The 21,730-nt window shown below is 40.1% G+C and overlaps 1 protein-coding gene across 6 annotated transcripts in view; it reads left to right on the top strand.

Moving 5' to 3' along the window:
- The window catches only part of LOC101737256 (teneurin-m), a 306,072-nt gene that overhangs the window by 263,891 nt on the left and 20,451 nt on the right, over positions 1-21,730 (top strand). For all 6 annotated transcript variants that reach the window (XM_062671919.1, XM_062671923.1, XM_062671922.1 and 3 more), the window contains 2 exons: positions 19,336-19,497; positions 20,757-21,056. In XM_062671919.1, the coding sequence (XP_062527903.1) occupies positions 19,336-19,497; positions 20,757-21,056 (462 nt within the window). The remainder of the gene's footprint in view (positions 1-19,335; positions 19,498-20,756; positions 21,057-21,730) is intronic.

Raw genomic sequence — 21,730 nt, 5'->3', positions numbered from 1 at the left:
GCTTCGAACTCGTTCCCCGGCGTACTTTCCGTAACAACACGGCAATGTACTTAAAATAACATAAAAAGTTTTGTGGAAAGTTATGTTCGTCTCTGTTCGCGTGGTATCCGCTTGGCTCCCCTTTGAGTCGTGAGGGCGGCGGCCTCCCGTCGGTGGGGTTCGCGATAACCGCTTTTTATACGCATAATGCTCTGGATCTCGTGCTAAGCTGATAGAATTGTGGTGGAATCAGCAGGCCTTTTGAAGTTTCTATTAAATTGTAACACTCGCGAGTTCGCGCCAACGCGCCCGTGAAATTGTGGCCTTATTGAAATTGCTCCGCGAATTATTTATCTTTTTTCTTTCTTTTGTGTACGAAACGATGCTCGGTTTTATAGTAGGATAGTGCTTTTACGGCAAAATACGCTTACTATATAGAATGTTATGGTATAATATGTAATCTATATTCATAATCATTTCATCGATTCATTCGACTGTAGTAAAACAATCTTACATTTTAATACACATATAGATTAATCAACTTATTGTACTACTGTTTGTTGTTTGTTCAACTAGTTTGAATAACACTTTTGAACGTCGGATAGGAGCTTCCCATTCTATGACTTCTGGTCTTGAACGCTTTTTCTATATATTATACTCTACTATACACCGTAAGATATGAGTCTTTCTTAACCATTCGACGGCATGGCCTAGCTTGGTAACAACACGCGACCAGCGCTCACAATACGCGATATTACCATGCGTAAGTAAGATGCGTTAAAATTAAAATTTCTCTGATAGTTTTTTTGTATTGATTAGCCGGGTAGACGAGCTCACACACCTGATGTTAAGTGGCTCCCGGAGCCCATAGGCATCTACAACCTAAATGCCGCCACCTACCTTGAGATATGAGTTGTAAGGTCTTAGTATAGTTTTTTTTTTTTTATCTCAGTACAGTTACAACGGCTGCCCCACCCTTCAAACCGAAACGCTTTACTGCTTCACGACAGAAATAGGCTGGGTGATGGTACCTATCCGTGCGGCCTCACAAGACGTCCTACCACCAGTAATTACGCAAATTAAGTGAAGTCGTTCTGGCCCAACGAATAGTAGGCGGTGTATCTATGTGAATGCGACGGTGTTCGAACCCGGTGACCCCCAATCAGTCTAATGAAATACGTTGTTAGCACACGCTTACGAATGACCTTTTCGAAGAACGAATAACATCGTGTAACAGAAATCCTACCCGCAAAATTTATAACGTGCATATTTCCTAAACAATCGAGACATAACCTCAAGTCTCATGGTCAGCACTTAACTCCAGATGCGTCGTGAGCTCTCAGTAAATCTATATATTAATACGTGAAGCAAAAACTTTGTATCCCTTTTTACGAAGATTGCGCGGACGGAGGAGTATGAAATTTTCCACACTTATAGAGAGTATAGAGAAGAAGTGCACAATGCCAATATTTTTTTAAAATAATGCATAAAAGATACATTAAATAAATAAAGAAAATATTACACACTTTACATACCGTGTATTTGACGCACACACGCATGCATACTATTTATTGTCAAACTTTTGTTCTTGACGTCTGTTGTCAAATTGAGAATAGATTAAATATTGTTTGTCTTTGTTAACTGTGTAGTCTTGGCGAAATTTGTGATTATAGAAGTATAAAATACAATCATAATAGTGTACAAACTTACAATTCCAATTAATTATAGTCGAATTTCGACTACTGCGGGACCTCTAGTATATATAAAAACAACTAGATTTTTTTGCATCGTATCCACAGCCAAAACAGCGATATGACATAATATATCCAAAGAGAAGCGGGGGTGACTGAAGATCAGCCCTTTCGATTTATCGACTTTTAACGGCATTAGAATTACTGCTTCAGGATCACGGCAGCTTGGAGAAGCTAATAGTGATTGGCAAGGTGAACGGAAGAAGACCACGAGAGAGGCCCGACACGTTGGAGTGACCAGATCCGCACTACCCTCGACACCACAGTTCACGATGCTCTACACTCGGCGGCAGATAGAGGCAAATGGCGTGGAATAGTCCGTAATAAACTCTTGTCGCAAGGAGGTGGTCACGACCCTCAGTATTGAGGAAACCGAAGCAAGAAGAAGAAGAAATGGCATTAGCTGAGCCACCTCCTTTTGCCTATTCTTTATTTTATTTATCTATTGATATAAATCTGTTTGAAAGGCAATAAATTATTTTTTTATTATTATAAAGATTACACATCAACGAAGTGACAAATCGCAATATATAGGTGTTGATATAACAGACCCACTTAGTATGGCACATTTGGAATCATCCATATATATTATCAGGCACGAGCTGTAATTTATTTGCCAGCGTAAATAGGATTAGCAGCGGGCGGGCCGTGTACAGATCCATTTTTTTCGCGTCCCGAACAAAGACACCACGGGAGACCGGACACAATTCACGTATCCCACTCGGATAGCATCGATTACGTCCTAACAAACACCGTTGTAATTTGATAAATCTATAAAACTGACGATGTATACCTAACAAACAAAAAAAAACAGGTCGCTTCAGGCCGGCGACGTGACAGGTGCCCCTAAAAGCTTAGAGATTGGGTTACGGTAAAGTAATACGCGCCAACCTCCAGTTTATCCGAGCTCTCGAACAAATAAAAATACTTATCACGTAAAAACGCCCTGAGGCCGGTCTATAGGGGTGGGGGGGGTCGTAAAACTGACTGGAAGCGAAGCAGTAAAGTGTCGCGGCCAATCAACGGAGCCAGGTAGCCTGCCCGGTTCGCTGCCATTGGATTTGTCAGTCAGGACAGCCGTGAGCCAGACCCGTATCTCGGATAAAGCAATCAGCCTTAACAAAGATTGCCCTGTGTAAATAAACCAAGGATATCGCACGAGAAGTGAATGCGCAGTTTAGTTCATGCTGATTGTTGTGTGAAGTAGTATTAGGAGGATTCTGGTATATGATCTTGGCCTCTTCGGTCTGTTTGTAGCTGTTTTAATGAATATCCAAACCATAACACGTTAGCGTCATATCTCGGCGCGTAAAGGAATAAAGGAAAAAGCTTAAAAATTTGTCTCCCTACGATTTAGCTATATTTACTAGACTCGAAAGCACTGTGCATAATCGATACGGAGACGCGTAGAGCCGTACGTGATAACATTATTCGTGTGAAAAATGTATCGAACGACACAAGTGGCGAATCTCGCGAGGGCCACATCCGAATAAATAAGCCGGAGGGCGGCGCGCGAACTTGCAAAAAAAAATCCCCATTTACCGCGCGTCGGGCCGCGAATATAAAATATTGATCTCAACGGAAATTTATGAAAACATAAAAATGCGAAGGTGCGAACTCGGCCCCCTGATGGAATACCCTTGTAGATGCTCGCCGCTATCTCTCGATTCGCTCGCGTCTACATTTCCGAGGGATTAACTCGAAAGCGAGATTCGTACCTGTCGTAAAAATTACCGAAAATTGGTATTTTTATGGGCGCGAGCCTCCCGACGACTCATATCAAGAAATTCAATTTACTACACTTATATGATGCGCGCTTTAGGAGTTCATAACGCGTTTTGGTCAGAGGAAAATTTTGCAAATGAAATTCCGAGAGCGAGGGTTCGTGTCCGCCGGGGATGCCCTCTCCACACCCGGTTATTGCCCATTTTTTATATAGAAAAGTCCATTTTAATCCGTGCGGCCGCGGCAGTAACTCACGCCTTTATTTAGTCACTAGATTACGTCTAACAAGGCCTCTTCCTCTTCTTTCGAATTTTAATTGAATTTAATCCTTATAATATAGGGACGTGGCCACACGTTTGGCTGACGGCCCACCGGCCTATGGGAATGAGCGATTTCACACTTCACACACGAAACGGTAATAGGTTTACCGTATGATTAGTAATCTGGATTAGGGCATGTTGCCCGGGAGCTTGTATCTGAAATTTAGTGGTAAATCCGCAGGTTAAGACTTGTAACTATGACCGTATATGTAATGAATACAGTTTCAGTAAAGAAATTACGTTAGCAGATAGACAATCTAGCGTCTTTGAGACACGTAAAACAGCTGATCCAATTACTGAGTATCTTTCGAAATTAACTAAACGGATCGAACGTATTAGAAGTTTTACAGACATTCAAATGAGACAGCTTCAATCAATAGCTGATTCGAAATAAATTTTCAGTTGTTGTTTTAAGCTATTGCATAGATTTTATCGCGGGCCTTGAGTGCGGCTTGAGAGCGGAATCATGAAATTCCGTAACGTAAATAACCTTCCACCCCTCACTACGCCTACTATGTAGCTCGCGTTCAACACATTCACACGTTGCGCTTGTGTAGTGTTTAAAGTAAGAAGTCTAGACACCGGTTTATGTTTTTTTTTTTTTCCTACCTAAGCTGAGAGCCTTGAGAGGCTATGTCAGCGTAACCCTAACTTTTGTAGGTGAGCTCACGGAGCTCAAACCTGATGACGTTGCTAACATGAACCCTAGCAAGAGCCGTGCTTCGCAGAATCTACCACCGGATCGGAAACGCGACCCACTGAGAAGATCCGGCGAGACACTCAGTGGGCTGTGTCTGAGAGTTAGTTTACTCGTCGAGCCCTTCGTCGCAAGCGACGGGTTCGACGAGCACGGTGACCGGTGCTTGAAGTACCTAGAAGCACCGTTAGTGGATCGGGAGGATCCGAGATGACGTGTTTTGGGCGACGTCGACTGCTTTCCATTCTGTCCGCAGGATCGGGAATGTAGTTACCGGCGGCCACGATGAGAGGGTTCTCGTGTCGTGCCGCTTTATCGAAGTGGCGCATTGACGCCGACTGCATATACTTACTGGTGGACTCTAAGTCCAGGTCGTCATGGAGGTCGACGTTCCTGACGAACCACGGGGCTCCGACGGCTATCCTACAAAAACGGGATTGAATGATTTGGAATGACTTTAAGTGAGTGCGGGCCGCGTGAGCGAACACTACACTTGCATAGGTCATGACGGGGCGTATGCAAGTTTTGTAGAGTGTCACCTTATTTCTAAGGGACATTTTACTTCGCCTACATATCATCGGGTAGAGACGTCCTAGAATGAAGGCGGCACGGTCGCGTACCGTCTTGATGTGAGGGCGGAATGTCATCCTACTGTCGAGGGTGACGCCTAAATATTTGACCTTCGGAGCCCACGGTATGGGCTGGTCGAACATCGTGATTGGGCGAACGGCGGGAGCGGAGGTGTTGACGCGCCTAGTCGGGAGGGGGGTGCTCAGCGTGGTGTTTGGAGGGCGACCCCTTTTGAAGAGCACCGCTGTGCTTTTCGTGGGGTTGATGTCGATGCGCCACTTCCGGAACCACTGTCCCATGGTGGTAGCTGCGGTCTGAAGTCGTCGATGAAGCAACGCCTTCTTCCTACACGAGTAGTAGATGGCGGTGTCATCGGCGAAGAGCGCCAGATGGGTCGCCGGAGACCGGGGTATATCATTGATATACAAACTGAATAGTAACGGGGAGAGGGCGGAGCCTTGCGGGACTCCGGCTGTGACGTGACCGGTTTATGCACTATCAAAATATGTGATATAATTTCGTGGGTAACACAACGATAGCGCGATTCAGCTTTTGCGTCAAGCGCCATCTATCGGCGACAAACGGAATTGTAAAATAGAAAATTATATCACATTACAATGCGTTGGGCGTGCCATTTTCTATCGCTTAGTCGAAGAATTTTATTTTATTGTTGTTTTAATATTAAATTATTATTGTCGATTTATAATTGCATAAGTTGATAAAAAATGCTATGCAATAGCTTTACCGCGGCAGTCTCCGAGTGCCGCACGTCTTTTTTATTTAAACATCAGAAGTAAAACCCGTTTCGGTTCGATCTGCACGAAGCTGTCAACATGAAGTGATGGATGACATCATTAATGCACCCACATGACAAAAACTAAATGGCCTACGTTAGACATGTTGTTACACTGCAGCAACTTTTACAACTAAATAATCAAATAACGCCCGGATTGCGGGTGTCTATCGCGATATCAAACAAACAAGTGTATTATTATACACAACACGACCCAAATTCGCAAATAAACTTATTCGTGTACAATCAGCGTTTCCCGAGATCTTTTTTGCTACGTACCATCCGGCTTTGGAATGAACTCCCTTCCACGATGTTTCCCGAGCGCTATGACATGTCCTTCTTCAAACGAGGCTTTTGGACAGTACTAACTAAATTAACGTTAGACAACGGCTTAGCTCTGCCCCTGGCATTGCCGAAGTCCATAGGCGATGGTAGCCATTCACCATCAGGTGAGTCATATGGTCGTCTGCCTTCAAGAGCAATAAAAAAAAGGTATCGGCTAGAATCTCCTTACGCGGCCCGAAAAACATCTATCGGGTAACCCTAAGAGAATCGTAGGCCTTATAAAATAAATAGATATCGGAGTCAATCCAATAGAAATGGGACAAGCATCATCAATCCTTTACGCTTTTGCATCAAATATGTACACATAAGCGGGCACACTGACCGCCACTCGAATAGCAACATGACACATTCCCGATATAACCCTCATAAAAAGGACCGATAAAATATGGAGAGCAACGGATAGCGGAGGGGGGGGGGCCGAAAAACTATTACCGGGGTCTTAGAAATGGATTCGGGGTCATCGCATTGTGTCATCTCCCATATCGGAGAGGCATCGTTCGTCAATGTAACATTGGGATACGGCGGCCAGCAAGATGGATGGGCCCCGTGACCGAACTGACCTCCGTTTGAAAAACGTCCGCTTCCGCCTATTTAAATTCCCTTTTCTTCTTACACTTACTTTCCACCTTGCATCATAATAGATGTGAAACGTTGTTTTAGTATCGAATATTTTACCAACAACCCTACACAGTACATTCATGTCACTAATTTAGTGCAAAAATACTAAAGAAACTAACCTCACTATCGTGTGGCTTTGTACAAAATAAAAGCCTAATATAAACAGACGTATTGTTACACTGAACTTTTTTAAGTCATGCTTGTCAAAGTCAAGGAAATCCCTATATCCCTATATCCTAGCAATTTGTAATGAAGAACAACTTTTGAAATTGCAAATGCGATTACTATCAATTAATTAGATTAATCCAAACAAAACGCATTGGTAGTTTGTTTGCTGATGCATTTCATTCCCCGCGCAATCAATCCCGCATGATGTGTAATAATTGCGGGATATAAATCAAAATGACATGCGTTTAATCTCGGTTCGCCGCGGAACCCACCCCGGAAGAGGCGGACGGCTCCCGCGGACGACCGGCAAGAAAACCGACCCTCACTAATGCACACAGCGCTATATCTATTCGGGTACAAAAGACCGAGTGTGCTTGACCCTTATGCATACCCGAATCCGATGTTTATATCGATAGACCTTTCAGACTCCGCTGACACAGTATTCGATTACTTTCCGAGGCCTTCAGATAGCTCTTCCATTTACATTGTTAGGCTGCGAAGGCTATTAGAGGTCAAGAGCTTAAATCCTTGCTTTTTTCAGTTTTTTTTTTATATACAAAGGAAGCTCGTATCGTCGGAACTTTCACCTTGCAGTTTAACTGTTGCTTAAATATTTTAAAAATGTATTATTAAATAATAGTCGCCTGACGCTGGAGTTTTAAATATCATCATTGATACATCAAGATTTGAATTAATAAACGTTTAAAACAACATTTACCAAAAACAAATTATTGCTATACTACTTAACACTGATGGATAGTTATTAAGCAAAAAACAAAATGAAATTTGGTTGACAAACGCACTATAAAATGCCGCCTATTTTTTGTACATACAAATTTTAAGGCTTTTAAAATGTATTTATAACATACGATAAAGTTTTTTCGGCGTGTTATATTTTTGGATAATTCTCATCCTAATTCTTTGTAAAAAAAGTTTTAGATGCAGCTTTGCTTGACTGTAATGAATGTCGTGACCAAACAATGTTTATAATACGATGAAGCAGATAAAACATAAAGATTTCGTAGTCCGTATAGGGTCGTGCTCCAGTATGTATGTACAGAGATACGTATCTGTCTAAAAAGCTATTAATCACTCCCCACAGCAACGATCCGTTAAAAACAAACCACGCTATGACAGCCCGCACACCTGTCAACGTCACGTCAAATCCCACCGCGGCCGCCATTTTATATCGAAATGCAAATAACCTCACAAATCGGGGGTGTAACGCGATCCGTCCCGGGGCACCCCGGAACAGCTGATTTATTTCATACGCGATATGATTTTGCCGGCAATTGAGAGCCCTCGCCTCGCCCGCTCTTTTACCTATCGGCTGCATCGTGACGTAAGCAATATTTCATAAGTTTTTGCGCGTGAAGGGTTCGCGCCCAATTACGCAAAGGAGATGCGTATTTTCTCGCGCGCCTGTATAATAGCAGCACTTGTCTGAGGACGCGTGGATGGGCCACTCAGTCGGTGTCGAATACCACTCCAGATTCAAGATGGCGGGCATTGCAGCGCGTTGACAAATGCGCATCGCTCGTGACGCGACGCAGCTGTCATTGTTTTTTTTTTAAAGATAGAATGAGTCCGGGTAATTAGCCACGGAATGCCGTATCGTGTTACCTATAAGAACACTGCTTGTTTGTTTCCAATTTACAAAAATCCCGTTTGGAAAGATAAGTAATATTGAATGCAAAATAAAGAGTACGTTTACATGTGAGTAGTTATCTAGGTAAGAAACGTCCATCACCAGTGGTAATTTGGATATATGCGAATACCCTCCGGTCCGTAATCGGGTGAGCTCAATGACCCGGGGGTGGGATATCATCAATCTCTATCAGGGCATCGCTGCTCCGTCGCTCGCTTTTAGTAAAAAAGCAACCACGAAATTATGACCATTTCAAACGGACAGAGAACGCGTCACTATGTTACAGTACCGTGAAATGTTTTATGTCTACTAGTTCTTTGGAACTCGAAAATCAGTTTTGTTCAAAAACGTTTTGTTCAAACATGGAAATTATATTTTCCATTTTGATTATAAATTTTTTAAATTTCATATATCAGTTTCTTTACGAGTGAACACACATACATTTCATGATTTTTTGGAATTATATTTCTAAATATAATTTCGTTAAAAAAACAAGCAATTTTTTTATTTTATTTAAATAGAATACGTAATATTTTATCACATAACTCTCACGTTGTATCTGATGTCTAGTTTAATAAAATGTCTTCAGTTGAATATAACATTTCTTTAAAATTTACATAGTATGGCCATAAATACTGCTACCATTAAAATAAACAAAATATTACATTTGAATTTGGCATTAGTAACAGAAGTTGTAAGGGAATGAGAATTTGGGTCGTGATGCTGTCTGGAGTGCTAAAGTGAATGAATTGTATTTAAAGCATTTTCTAATCGATATTAATAAATAACATCGACAAATAACACTTAGAAAACATAATATACACAATTTTTAAGTTGTAAAGAATTTGCACTATTCGAGTTTGGGAATTTAAAAAAAATATGTTTATCTTTGGTTGGATAGAATAATGCATTTAAATTAATTCACTGGTGCTTGCTTCGTGTAGGCAGCGTTGCGGATTACGGTGACATATATGGGTTCATTTATTTCTTTTTCAACGTGAAATCCGATTTAGAATCGTAAATCGTTTCACTTTAACTACTCTTAAAAGTACTAAAACCAATTCATCTCTTCTTTATTAAAACGTTAGCGTCTTCATTGTTACATAATCGCGTTGTCGCATCGCTCAATTAAACAAAACATTATTTCACGAACAACGAATCTCGTTCGTGAATCGTTCATTAGAAGAAAAGGGGGGATCCGGTCCGAATTGAAACTTTGACAGAAGTTGAGACGTAAACGCGAAATGAATCCGCATTATTCTAAATGGGGACGGTTTACGCCGCGAATATTGATGTTGTATCTCTGTTCAACAATAGAAAAGTCCCTCACTAGTTCGATGATGGTTTGGCTTGAAAAAGATTATCACTACTGGTGGTAGGACGTCTTGTGAGTCCGCACGGGTAGGTACCACCACCTTGGCTATTTCTGCCATTAAGCAGTAATGCGTTTCAGCGATAGTTAAAAGTGAGACTTTAGAACGCATGTCTCAAGGTGGGTGGTGGCATTTACGTGGTAGATGTCTGGGTTCCGGTAACCACTTAACATCAGGGGGGCCGTGAACTCGTTCACCCAAGTAAGCAATAAAAAAAACCTAAATTTAGTGTAAATTTTTTATGTGTCAATTGAAATTCACTGAGATCCAAGGTAGTTGTTAAGGAAAGATTCGTATGTGCAAGCTGCGACTCCGTCATACGAGCCACCCAATAAAAATCTCAGGTTCGAGACATCTCCTACTATGTTTTCCGGTAGCCCATAGATATCTTAGAGTTAATGCTACGTTGAAGTGTGAATTGGAACTCGTAATATTCCTAAGAGCTTGGGATGTCAAATCTTACTAATATCAGGATGTTAGTAAGATTGGGATCGGTAGACAGGATAATCATTGAGGAGAGGGTATTATTGATTGGGATTGGAGTAATTACAGCTAAAAGTAGGTAGGTCTCTGTAATCACAGATGCAAAGCCGGACAGGCCATTCTCAGTGGACTCTTTGACTTTAAATCAAACTTTGAATTAAAACCTTCGTCAAATTTCCCTCATCGACAATACTATACCCCCAAGGAGAGGCTTAGATAAGACAATTAAATAACTATCTTGGCCCATTTATCTGTTAGAATTTCGTTTTGTTTGTTTCTATTATGGTTAATTAATGGCCGGGCTGAGGTTAATGAAGTTCGGTCCCGACTATCTTTGATCTGACGTAGTCAGTACCGAAATATACGCAGCATCCAACCCTATTGTCCGCTTCTGACAAACACGTAGGGACTGAAATGGAAATTGGACATATTTATTTTTTATACTTTTAACTAATATAAAGGCCATGTTAAAATATAAAAAAAAAACTAAAATAATATTTTTTTCCTTGTTGGTACAGTAATCGAGTGTTCTCGTGGTTCTATTCTCAATCGGGGTCGCAAAAAAAAAAAATTTATTCAGTTTTTTTTATTGCTTAAATGGGTGGACGAGCTCACAGCCCACCTGGTGTTAAGTGGCTACTGGAGCCCATAGACATCTACAACATAAATGCGCCACCCACCTTGAGATCTAAGTTCTAAGGTCTCAGTATAGTTACAACGGCTGCCCCACCCTTCAAATATCAGTATCCGGGATCTGGTACGTCTAGGTACGTATTTTACCTCGTATATTGCTGGAAACATCCAGGAACCACCACATCTAAATACCTGGAGTCGTTGAAGACACTTTCACTTCCCCAAAGACACGGAAATCAATCGCTACTTTAACTGCATACCGGTTAGAAGGCTAATTCGCTTCACCGTTTACGTGTAAGTACAGCATTGATCACGTCCCCAGCATTTTACTTCCAATTTACAAAGCTCCCTGCTATCGTGAGATTCAATGAATGATAACGAACGTAATAAATAAAGTCACGGCTCTACGAACGTTTGGTAATTAATTTAATGGATTTATACAATGAATTGTTTAGAAACAAGATAGTGTTTGATTGATTGTTTATCTCGGTTTTGTTTGTTTGGTGTTTTTTTTTTCGTTATTTACCGGTTTATTTCGTTTTGTTTTTGGTGTTGAAACTTTTCAGTGTTTGCGGTGCGTAGTTAGATAATCAAAGTTTTATTTAATGCAATTTAAAATTGAGTTTATCACACCTCACCACGATCATCCCACATTACAGTAACATCGAATTTTCGAGTTTTATTTTCGTTTAAAGAAATATAATAGATCTGTTTTAGCCAAACTAGGCCTTAAGATAATTAATAGATAGTGTAGCTCTGAGATAATTTCAAGAATTCTAGTTTATCTTACTTATTTTCTTTAACAATTGAACAAACCTGTATTTCAAGGGTGGCCATCTTGGTATATTTTGTCTTGTATCTTCAGGGGTGACTTGTCTATGCCCTTAGCCTTGCTAATGTCCATGGGCGACAGTAACAACCTACCACAATCGGCTGTCTGCTCAACTGCCTATGATGGTAAACATTCATAAATAAATATTTCTTTAAATAAGTACCGATCCTCATAGTATTCCAGACTCGATTTTCATCGCTCTAACGAATCGCATATCTATAAACAAACTAAATGAACATTAACCGCTGTTACTCCCATCAGAGCGCAGACCGAGGCCAAAGTTTATTTTTTCTCTCCACTCGAAAGCAAACACTAATGAAGGCGCTCTCTAACAAGCTCTAGACTAACGTTTATCCGCCGTGTAATCTAGACTGACCGCCTTAATTTGATGCTGGCAACATTGCACTCTGAAATGTCAACTTGATGTGTAGGTACACAGTTTGAGTTTACGTTTGACATTTAAATGTCATCAATCAAATGACGTCTGAAGGTTATGTATATGTCTATAAATTGACATAAGCAAATTGAATACATACAAATACGAAAATAATTATATTTTGATTTGGAATGTTTTTTCAAATTTTAAATATAAACAACGTTTACGATATTTCGGTCGCATTTTTTTAATCAATTCAATAAATACGGAAGTAGTTCACAAATGTAGATCGCCGTTACATTATAAACCGATAGATAATATTTAGACGTTTTTTTAGTGATGACAATTATATAAAACAAATATAACGTAGTATAAGGTATAAGTTTTAAAATAAAGTAAATATAATGTTTAAAATTTTCTGTTAATATAAATGTATAAATATCCGAATATATACGAAAGTAATAATATAAAATCGTCGGAAATAACCATACAGGAATAAAAAACGGGAGATTATACCGTAAAAATAGTTTTATTTATATTACAAATATGTTATTAGCTCTCTCTAAAACTGTTTTTTTTTCTACTTATCCTATTAGCCTCGAGGTGTTTATTATATTAGGTTCATCTAACGTGTAGGCAAGCTCACGGCGCTCAGCTTGGCGAATTTGATATCACTAGCCCTAGCAAGAGCAGTGCTTCGCAGAATCTACCACCGGGCCGGAATCGCGACCCTCTGAGAAGATCCGGCGAGAAATTCATTTTTTTTTATTGCCCTTGTAGGCAGACGAGCATACGGCCCACCCGATGGTGAGTGGTTACCGTCACCCATGGACTTCAGCAATGCCAGGAGCAGAGACAAGCCGCTGCCAACCGCTTAATACTCTCGTTACAAGCCTCGTTGACTCAACAAAATGCATAATCGGCGGAGAACTTCACAAAACTATTCTCAAACATTACGGCAAGTTCTACCGGATGTTTTGTCAAGACAGTGTATTACCATAAGCCGTAAAAACCCTCCGCGGTCCGAGTGTAAGGGAATATCTAGAAAATCAGCGCTCTATAAATTAGTTGGGGAGTCGCGTGACGCTCAGAATAGGTCTTATCGTGGTACGGAAACGGCTATAAAGGTTCCTGTTTATGCAAAATGTACTTTTAAGAACATGAAATAAAGTTTAAAACACTTTCAATCGATCGCCGCATATTGATGTTTGTAAAAGCGAATCAAAGTTTGGAATCGTGTAGGTAGGTACGTTTAAACTTTACTAGAGGTCCCGCAGTAGTCGAAATTCGACTATAATTAATTGGAATTGTAAGTTTGTACACTATTATGATTGTATTTTATACTTCTATAATCACAAATTGCACCAAGACTACACTGTAACAAATATTAACAAAGACAAACAATATTTAATCTATTCTCAATTTGACAACAGACGCCAAGAACAAAAGTTTGACAATAAATCGTATGCATGCGTGTGTGCGTCAAATACATGGTATGTAGTGTGTGTAATGTTTCCTTTACTGACTTAATGTATCTTTTATGCATTATTTTAAAAAATATTAGCATTGTGCACTTCTTCTCTATATTCTCTATAAGTGTGGAAAATTTCATACTCTTCAGTCCGCGCAATTTTCGTAAAAAGGAATACAAAGTTTTTGCTTCACGTATTAATATATAGATTCTAATTTTAAAAGGTTTTTACATTAATCGATTAAAACTCATTAGAATTCATACAATATTTGTTATGTTTAATAAATATATATATCGTTCGATCCTAGCAACGTGCATTTTAAAAATAAGTATGGTTTTTTTTATTGCCCTTGTAGGCAGACACGAGCACACGGCCCGCCTGATGGTGAGCGGTTACCGTTGCCCATGGACTTCAGCAATGCCAGAGGCAGAGCCAAGCCGCTGCTACCACTAAATAATACATCAATAATAATAAATAATAAATCAATTTATAAACATTTACCTGAATACTTTCTCCGAAAAAAATACACATGATAGATACATTTCATTAACTGTGTCATTTTCAATCTTAGCCACAGTCTATAGAACCAACGCTTGGGTATGTCAACGTAAATAAGGCTTACGTTCCAAAAGTTGACTACTACAGAACGATCACTGACCAAACTAAAACCGACCTCAGAGCCGTAGTTTTAAAGTGGAAAATGCTCGATCTACACCGTAGGAGGTAAATGAAGACCCTATTTAGCTTTAGTGATACGGACGGACTTCCTTTCTCTGCTAATCTTATCAGAGGACAAGCGACAATGATACATAGGTCTCACTAACACATTCGTCACTGAAAATTGTCGGGGTCGTTCTAATTAGCATTTGATATACGAAGCCTAGTTTATTTGTATCAGAATAGATTTAGTTAATGACAATTCTCGAATTAGTTACAAATGTTTTTCGAACTAGACAGGATGTAGCAATGTAATTACTAATCGCTTGATGCGCTGATTGGTTCGGGGTAATAACATATTATGACTTAAACAAATTAATTCATTTGCCTATTTTGATATGTAAAAATAATAATTGAAAAAATAATTTACCAACTCTGGATTCACATTTATATTAGGAAGCTAGTAACGATAGAAAAATAGTTATTATTATAACTTAAAAACTATAAACCACGTTAAAATATCAAAGCGCGCTAACAATTATGTAATTTTATATTGTTTTTTATTATGTTAATACTGCTCAAGATCAGGCTACTACAAGGAAAATATAACATTGTGGTGTGGCCATCGATCCTCGAAGCCTGTGCAAATTTTCAAATTGATCGGACGTTGATTTTTCGTCGGCGAAAATGACGTCCAATATTTCGTTACATACAAACAAACATACATACATATATACCAATCTGAAAACAGCGTGTTAATAAAAGGAAATTATAACACACAGACGAATCAAAATCTTGAGGCGACAATAACTAAAGGCGAAGACTACATATATTTGAAAAAAAAATAAAAAATTACGCCTAGCAAACCGCATTGTTTTCCGCTTGTGTTACAGTTCCACTTCGGAAACTGTTGAAACTATTTAGAACATAGGTTCTAAATAAGTATAATTAAGTATAGACTTAATATATTCACACCAAATGAATACGCACTTATATATATGTACATAATGAAGTCAATCAATCAAATTAAACAGATCCTTTAACACGGAGCGATGTATACGAAACACATTGGGATGCGACCGACCGTGCTCTGTCGATTAAAATGTACGAATAACTCCATTTAAATGGGCCTTTTCACGTGTTGCCGGAGCCTGCGAACGGAAAACGTCAATCCACGGTCTACCATTAATAAAATGTACCCGTGATGATTATTCGTATTTTGGTTCAAGTCGAAATTGACTTATGCTTAGAATGAACAGATTAGATAAAACAAAATAGGATGTAAAATACTGGTTCGGAATTAGCGCGTTTCAAGCAGGTGGTAGAACCTCTTGTGAATCCGCGCGGGTAGGTACCACCACCCCGCCTATTTCTGCCGGGAAGCAGTAATGTGTTTCGGTTTGGAGAGTGAGGCAGCCGTTGTAACTATACCGAGACCTTAGAACTTATATTTCAAGATGGGTGGCGCCTTTACGTTGTAGATGTTTATGGGCTCTAGTAACCACTTAGCACCAGGTGGGCTGTGAGCTCGTCCACACATCAAAGCAATAGAAAAAAGAATCACTGACCAACAAACCCATCGAATTTTTCGTTATATTTCTGATAAAATTAACCTTTTATTATTTTGAAGATCATAATTCTTTATGTATCTTTCAAGCAGCATAACAGAAAAAGCATTGTATCCAATAATCCGAAAGCGAACGAAATTCATCTCGAACAAAAATCTACAGCGGTCTGAAGAAAATAATGTGATGAAAAAGAGAAATCGAATTTCATTGAGCAGTATTTTCTGGCTCTCACAATAGATGGAATCTCGAGTCCGACGTCGCCCCTGTGTAAAGGTCCACAAAAGCTGATCCCTTGCCGATCAGGAACTTCGGATACACCTCTTTCGACTATCGAAAAGTTCCCGATAATGGATTCGTCGGGAGGCGCCGATTGTTCAGCCGTGAATGGGTACTAATTAAAACGAAGTCACGCCGACGCCGGACCAAGTTTCCGATTGTTTCCCAAACTATAAATCGCGGAGTCGTCCCTCATACAAATACTCGAGGCGCCGCTGCCGAACTTGGGTGCTAAATTTAAAATTTACCGGGAATCCGATGACGACACACATCGCGCCGCCGGTCCTGGGCCACTATCGAACTCAATACACTCGCCCCAGATATTAATCTACATAAATAATGATTCTCGTGTGCGCATTCTCTATTCCAGTTCGAATCAAGATTAAGGGTAAATTCTAAATTGCTTCAGGAACGTTCCCGTAACGAGTTTAAGATTGTGGGCACGTGTTGCCGCGTCTCTACTCGAGATTGCCCAAATGTATCTCATTTGTATCAGTGTGCGACCCACACACTCGCAAAACTCTCTCTCATACATCAATGTCTCAGTTATGAAAGTACCTCCTGAGAGATATATTCTTGACAGTTCGCGGCTGACTGTGACATTTGCGAAGTAAATGTCTCCTTTGCTTCATAAAGTTATCTTGAAACTTTCGTCAGAAGGCTGATAAGTGCTGCCTTTTTCACAACCTTTGTAAAATTCCAAGGGGACAAATTAAATTCTGTTTTAGTTCGAATTTTTCTCGGTACGATACGCAAAAGAAATGGTACGAAGCTAACATTTATCTAAAACAAATACGGGCATTAATCTCGTTTGAAAAAGTAGCGCTGGGATTAGCTAGGACTGTGCGCTCATCCGGAAAACCACGGTTACTCTATTACAAGGCAGCTTCCCTCCAATAAGAAATCACGTCAGATCAGGCCCGAGCTCGGACTCAAATGAACCGAAACACACCCCCTTTATCTTCCAATAAGTAAGCTTTGGTTTTCTTTCCACGAAAATACGGTACGTCGAGATCCGATGCCAGATGGTACGAAAGTATATAAAAATAAACGTACTGGAATATGGATAGTAGATCCGATTGTAATACAGCTTCGTGCCTGATCGAACCTTCATAAATAAATAAGGGGCAGTATACATTTTAAGTTTAGTATATTTGCTGGATCTGCGTGAACGTATCTAGAAAAAGAGCCGCTTAGACGAGCTCGTTGCGGTAACCGAAGACAAATCCCGCGGCGACATTCAAAATCGTGTTCCCATTTTTAAAGTTGCGACGATTCCCGTAACGAGTGTCGAATTCTGTCCGCCCTCGGGCCCCTCAAGCGCAGGAGCGCCCCGGAGGTGCTCGGTAATTACCCACCATTACAGACAAAGGACACGACTCGTCCGATTACCATAATTCCCAGCGCCGGCGACGGGATATAAATGGGCCACATTTTGTAGTAGCACGACGAGTGACGTGTGTATTAATGACTACGCTTGTCCTCTTAAATTAGGTAAGGGATTTGGTGATTTAGTTTTTTCATTGACGGCAGCGTCGAGCCGGATCGGACGAGCGCACTCTCATTATTCTTAGACGTCGGATGTTTCAAACTAATTGCCGTATTTAGATTGGATTTAAGGAGTTGCCAGATTAATTAAAATAATAATTGAACTGATACTTCTCGCTTTGTTGTCGCTTATACGGTTCGTTGCGTGGAGAGGTTCAAATATTATTATATAATTATTTAAAATTATATTTGTTTTTAAATTACAATCAACACAACTTTTTTTTATAATAATATATATCCCATAGGAATAGCCAAAGAAAAGCTAAGCTGTCTATTATTTTTAAAACAATACGGAAAAGTTCATTTTCATTAAAGTGGTAAACCATTAAAATATCTTGGTAGACATAAATCACTTAGTAATTAAAGGCGTTGTAGGGAATGAGACTCCTTCAGAAGACAAGGTGCGGAGGAAGAAGCCATTAGGTATACGTCATAGTTCGCAGTTTGGAGGGTACGCGAGAATAAATTCATTAATCTCTAATTACCGCGAATGGAACGTTATCAAAGGGCGGCCACAAAGGCCTACGATATTATCGGGAACCTCGCCATTTTCTTTCCGGCGGGCGAAGGGAATGGTCGCGAAAAAAACAACACAAAAACCCTTTTAAAATTAATTGAGTTTTCTTGCGGCAACATCAGGACGCACAATAAATTAATTATCGCTCAAAGGAATCCTTAAAATTTGTCGAGGATCAAAAGTTGGATGCTAGAGTGGGCCGATAAGCGTTGAAGTCGGGGGGGAGCAGATAATACTTCGATTTTCCATTAAGTTATATTAGAGATAGGAGAGGCGGCCGCGCCCGAGCGCCTCTATCCAATATATTTCGTTTAGAGGCAACACGCGATCTTTGATCCATTTGCATGGCTCCGCGATATTTGTTTTCGGCCCATTAAGGTGAGGAATATTCGCCCTTAATTGAATTTCGACTTGTAAATTTTCGTGGATGGAATTAATTAAATTTTTCCCCGCTGTAATGCTTTCTACGAGCCTCGCCAGTCACCTGATTAATTTTGTTAAAGTCCTTTAACTTTACAAACGAGGCACGGCTTCCGCCAGAGTTAAAGGTACTTAGCCTTTGATAAAGTAACCAATTTTGCATTAACCCGCTTCTAAAACGTGAATCAGATTTCTTTAAATTGTTTATGTGTAATGTGCCTGTATTCATTAAATGTAATCATGTCGTTAGACTATATCATCGTTAATGAGAAGAAATGCAAACAAAGTTAGTTAATTGTAAAACAAATTGTTACCCTCAAAAATCTGAGCAATGGGTCGGTATAGAAACACGACTTTGCTGCTGTTAAGCATATACGAAGATGGGTTTATATGCCCCGTTTATTTCTGGATAAATTAAGTCACCGATCCTGAGTCACCAATCCCAAAGTCTTAAAGGGATTAATAGGATTAAGCAGACGAAACATGGTTTCCGAGGTCAACGTCTCTTAGGCAGTTAAATATACTGAAATCGTCGTCATTAAAATGTAAGTTTCGTTTTGTTTCAGGTTGTCTTCTTGAAGGTTCCCGGCTACCGCCCGATGTGCCACCCAGAAACCCGACCATATCTCGGCTGAACGGCCGCATAACGGGCAACCCCGCCGACCTCGCTGACTTCGAACCGTCGTGTTTGGTCCGCACACCTTCGGGAAACTTCTACGTGCCTTCAGGTATAATCGATTAAACTAAGCGACAAGCAAATTTAGTCAGTACCAATTTGACAAAATCCAAAGTCTCGAGTTGTCAATTGCTGAATATTGTTACGCGCTGGGATTCGGGATAAATAAAATTCCACCAAAGTACAACTTAAAAACTGTATTCAACATTTAAAACACTTAAACACTTCACAAACACTTTAATATTCTCAATTCGCTTCTTCCGGTTCGCTTCAGGTGATCCGTTCGCTGCTTGGCTTCGAGTAGGTCTGATTACTAACTGACTGCGTGCCAGCCCTGCAACGCTTTTATAGCCGATACCTCATCCCTAGAATTATTGAAAATACGCCACACATCTCTAGTATTATGTTTCCACTATCTGACAATAGATGGCGTTGTACTTCTCGAGCGTTCTAGGTGCTACTAGATCCTTTGATATTCGTTCGACTATTCGGCGATAGATGGCGTTACTCTTCGGCGTAACAATATTTTCGCACTACTCTCGACGTCAGAGCCACATTTATGTTAAAATAAAACCCGTTTTGTGTGATCTTTTTTAAGCGATTTTTTTTCATCTCTAAGAATTTCAAAGGCGTTGGCACTACAAGTAATGTTTGCAAGTAATATATTATACATTATATACACTTTAGATCTGCTAAACTTTAGAACATTGTTTGGTTTAAACAGTCTCCCAACAATGTAAACATCTGTATACGTATCCAGATACAATTACTCTGCACCACCAATCCGTTTCCATAGATTCATTTTGACATGCACTGTGCCGCACGTGAATGAGACGCCTCCTTCTTTTCTGCAGATTTGTGACATGTTCTCCATAAAACGTAACTCGACGAACTTCCCCTACCCATAAACGCAAGCCCACTGAGTTTTTCGCTGGATCTTCTCAGATTCTGCAAAGCACCTTGCTAGGGCTAGTGTTAGCAATTCTCTCAGGTTGAGCCCGTGAGCTCACCTACCCGTCTGGACGTAGCTGTAATAGAATTTGTAAAAGATAATCGTATAGTCGATTTTAAAATCAAAGAGGCTTGTGGAGAGTATTAAGCGGTAGGCAGCGGCTTGGCTCTGCCCCTGGCATTGCTGAAGTCCATGGGCGGCGGTAACCACTCACCGTTAGGTGGGCTGTATGCTCGTCTGCCTAAAGGCCAGTAAAAAAAAATTATTTCTAAAATAAAACGGAAAGTTTAAGTACTGAACGATAGAGTGTTTACAATACATATGAGATAATACCCCTAACGTAATTCATATTTTTTTAGGAGACATCCAAAAAAATCCTTCAATGGATTACAAGTCGAATTCGTCGTGCAGCAGTCCGGGGAAACAAGACAAAAACACCCTGGAGAGGATGGATCGGGGCGACCGGGCCCATCCCGCGTTCGGAGCCCCGGTGCCCGTGCTGCCTGTGAGGAACAACCTCAGGGCCACCCACTTCCCTCCGACCGCTTCCAGGTTCCACTTCAGGAAGGGCCTCTCTTCACGGTGCTCGTGGAAATGCACCGCTATCGTCTTTATAATACTCTTCGTTCTACTTTTAGCGATCGCTTCTTATATGTCAGGTTAGTTTCAAAAGTTTTCATAAAACATAGGTATATTTGTTATCATTTTATTTGTTCTCTTCTAGCATTTGTAACATTTTTTCAATAATATAACACGAATATAAGTGAGAAAGTCTGATTATTATTTTCTGTAGTATCTAACGACAGAGGAACGGGCCCAAAAATTTTTTTGTAGATAAATTGTTCGCACCGGAAAATGGAATAGGTTTTTTCGGTCTGGTAAAACGAGACACTTTAATTTTTTATACATTAGAAGCTTCACGAATACACGGCCACCTAAATGTGTTCACCGTCGCTCGTGGATGGATATGAGCAATGTCAGAAATACAGCCAAACCCCTGTCTTCTGCTCAAAACCTGTATATACTATATATTATGAAACTGTAAATTTAAAGTTGGTTTCAACCACGGTGCCTTTTTTTCTAATTGCATTATAATATACTAGCGGCCCGCTCCGGCTCCACTCGGGTATTTAACAAAAATTTCAACGATATTTGACGTTGTTTTATTTTTTTAAATAAAAGAACTATTATTGCGGCATAACTATAATAGTTAGACATATGCTGTGCCATAGTTTTCGCAGGGCAGGCGATGGAAAGGATATTTTAGGTATTTTTTTTACACCTTGGGTTACATTATTGGAGCTTTAGTAAGGATCCCAAATTTTTTTCAAAA

The sequence above is a fragment of the Bombyx mori genome, chromosome 13 (genome assembly GCF_030269925.1).
Source record: "Bombyx mori chromosome 13, ASM3026992v2".
Taxonomy (NCBI): domain Eukaryota; kingdom Metazoa; phylum Arthropoda; class Insecta; order Lepidoptera; family Bombycidae; genus Bombyx; species Bombyx mori.
This window is presented reverse-complemented; position numbering and strand designations above follow the sequence as displayed.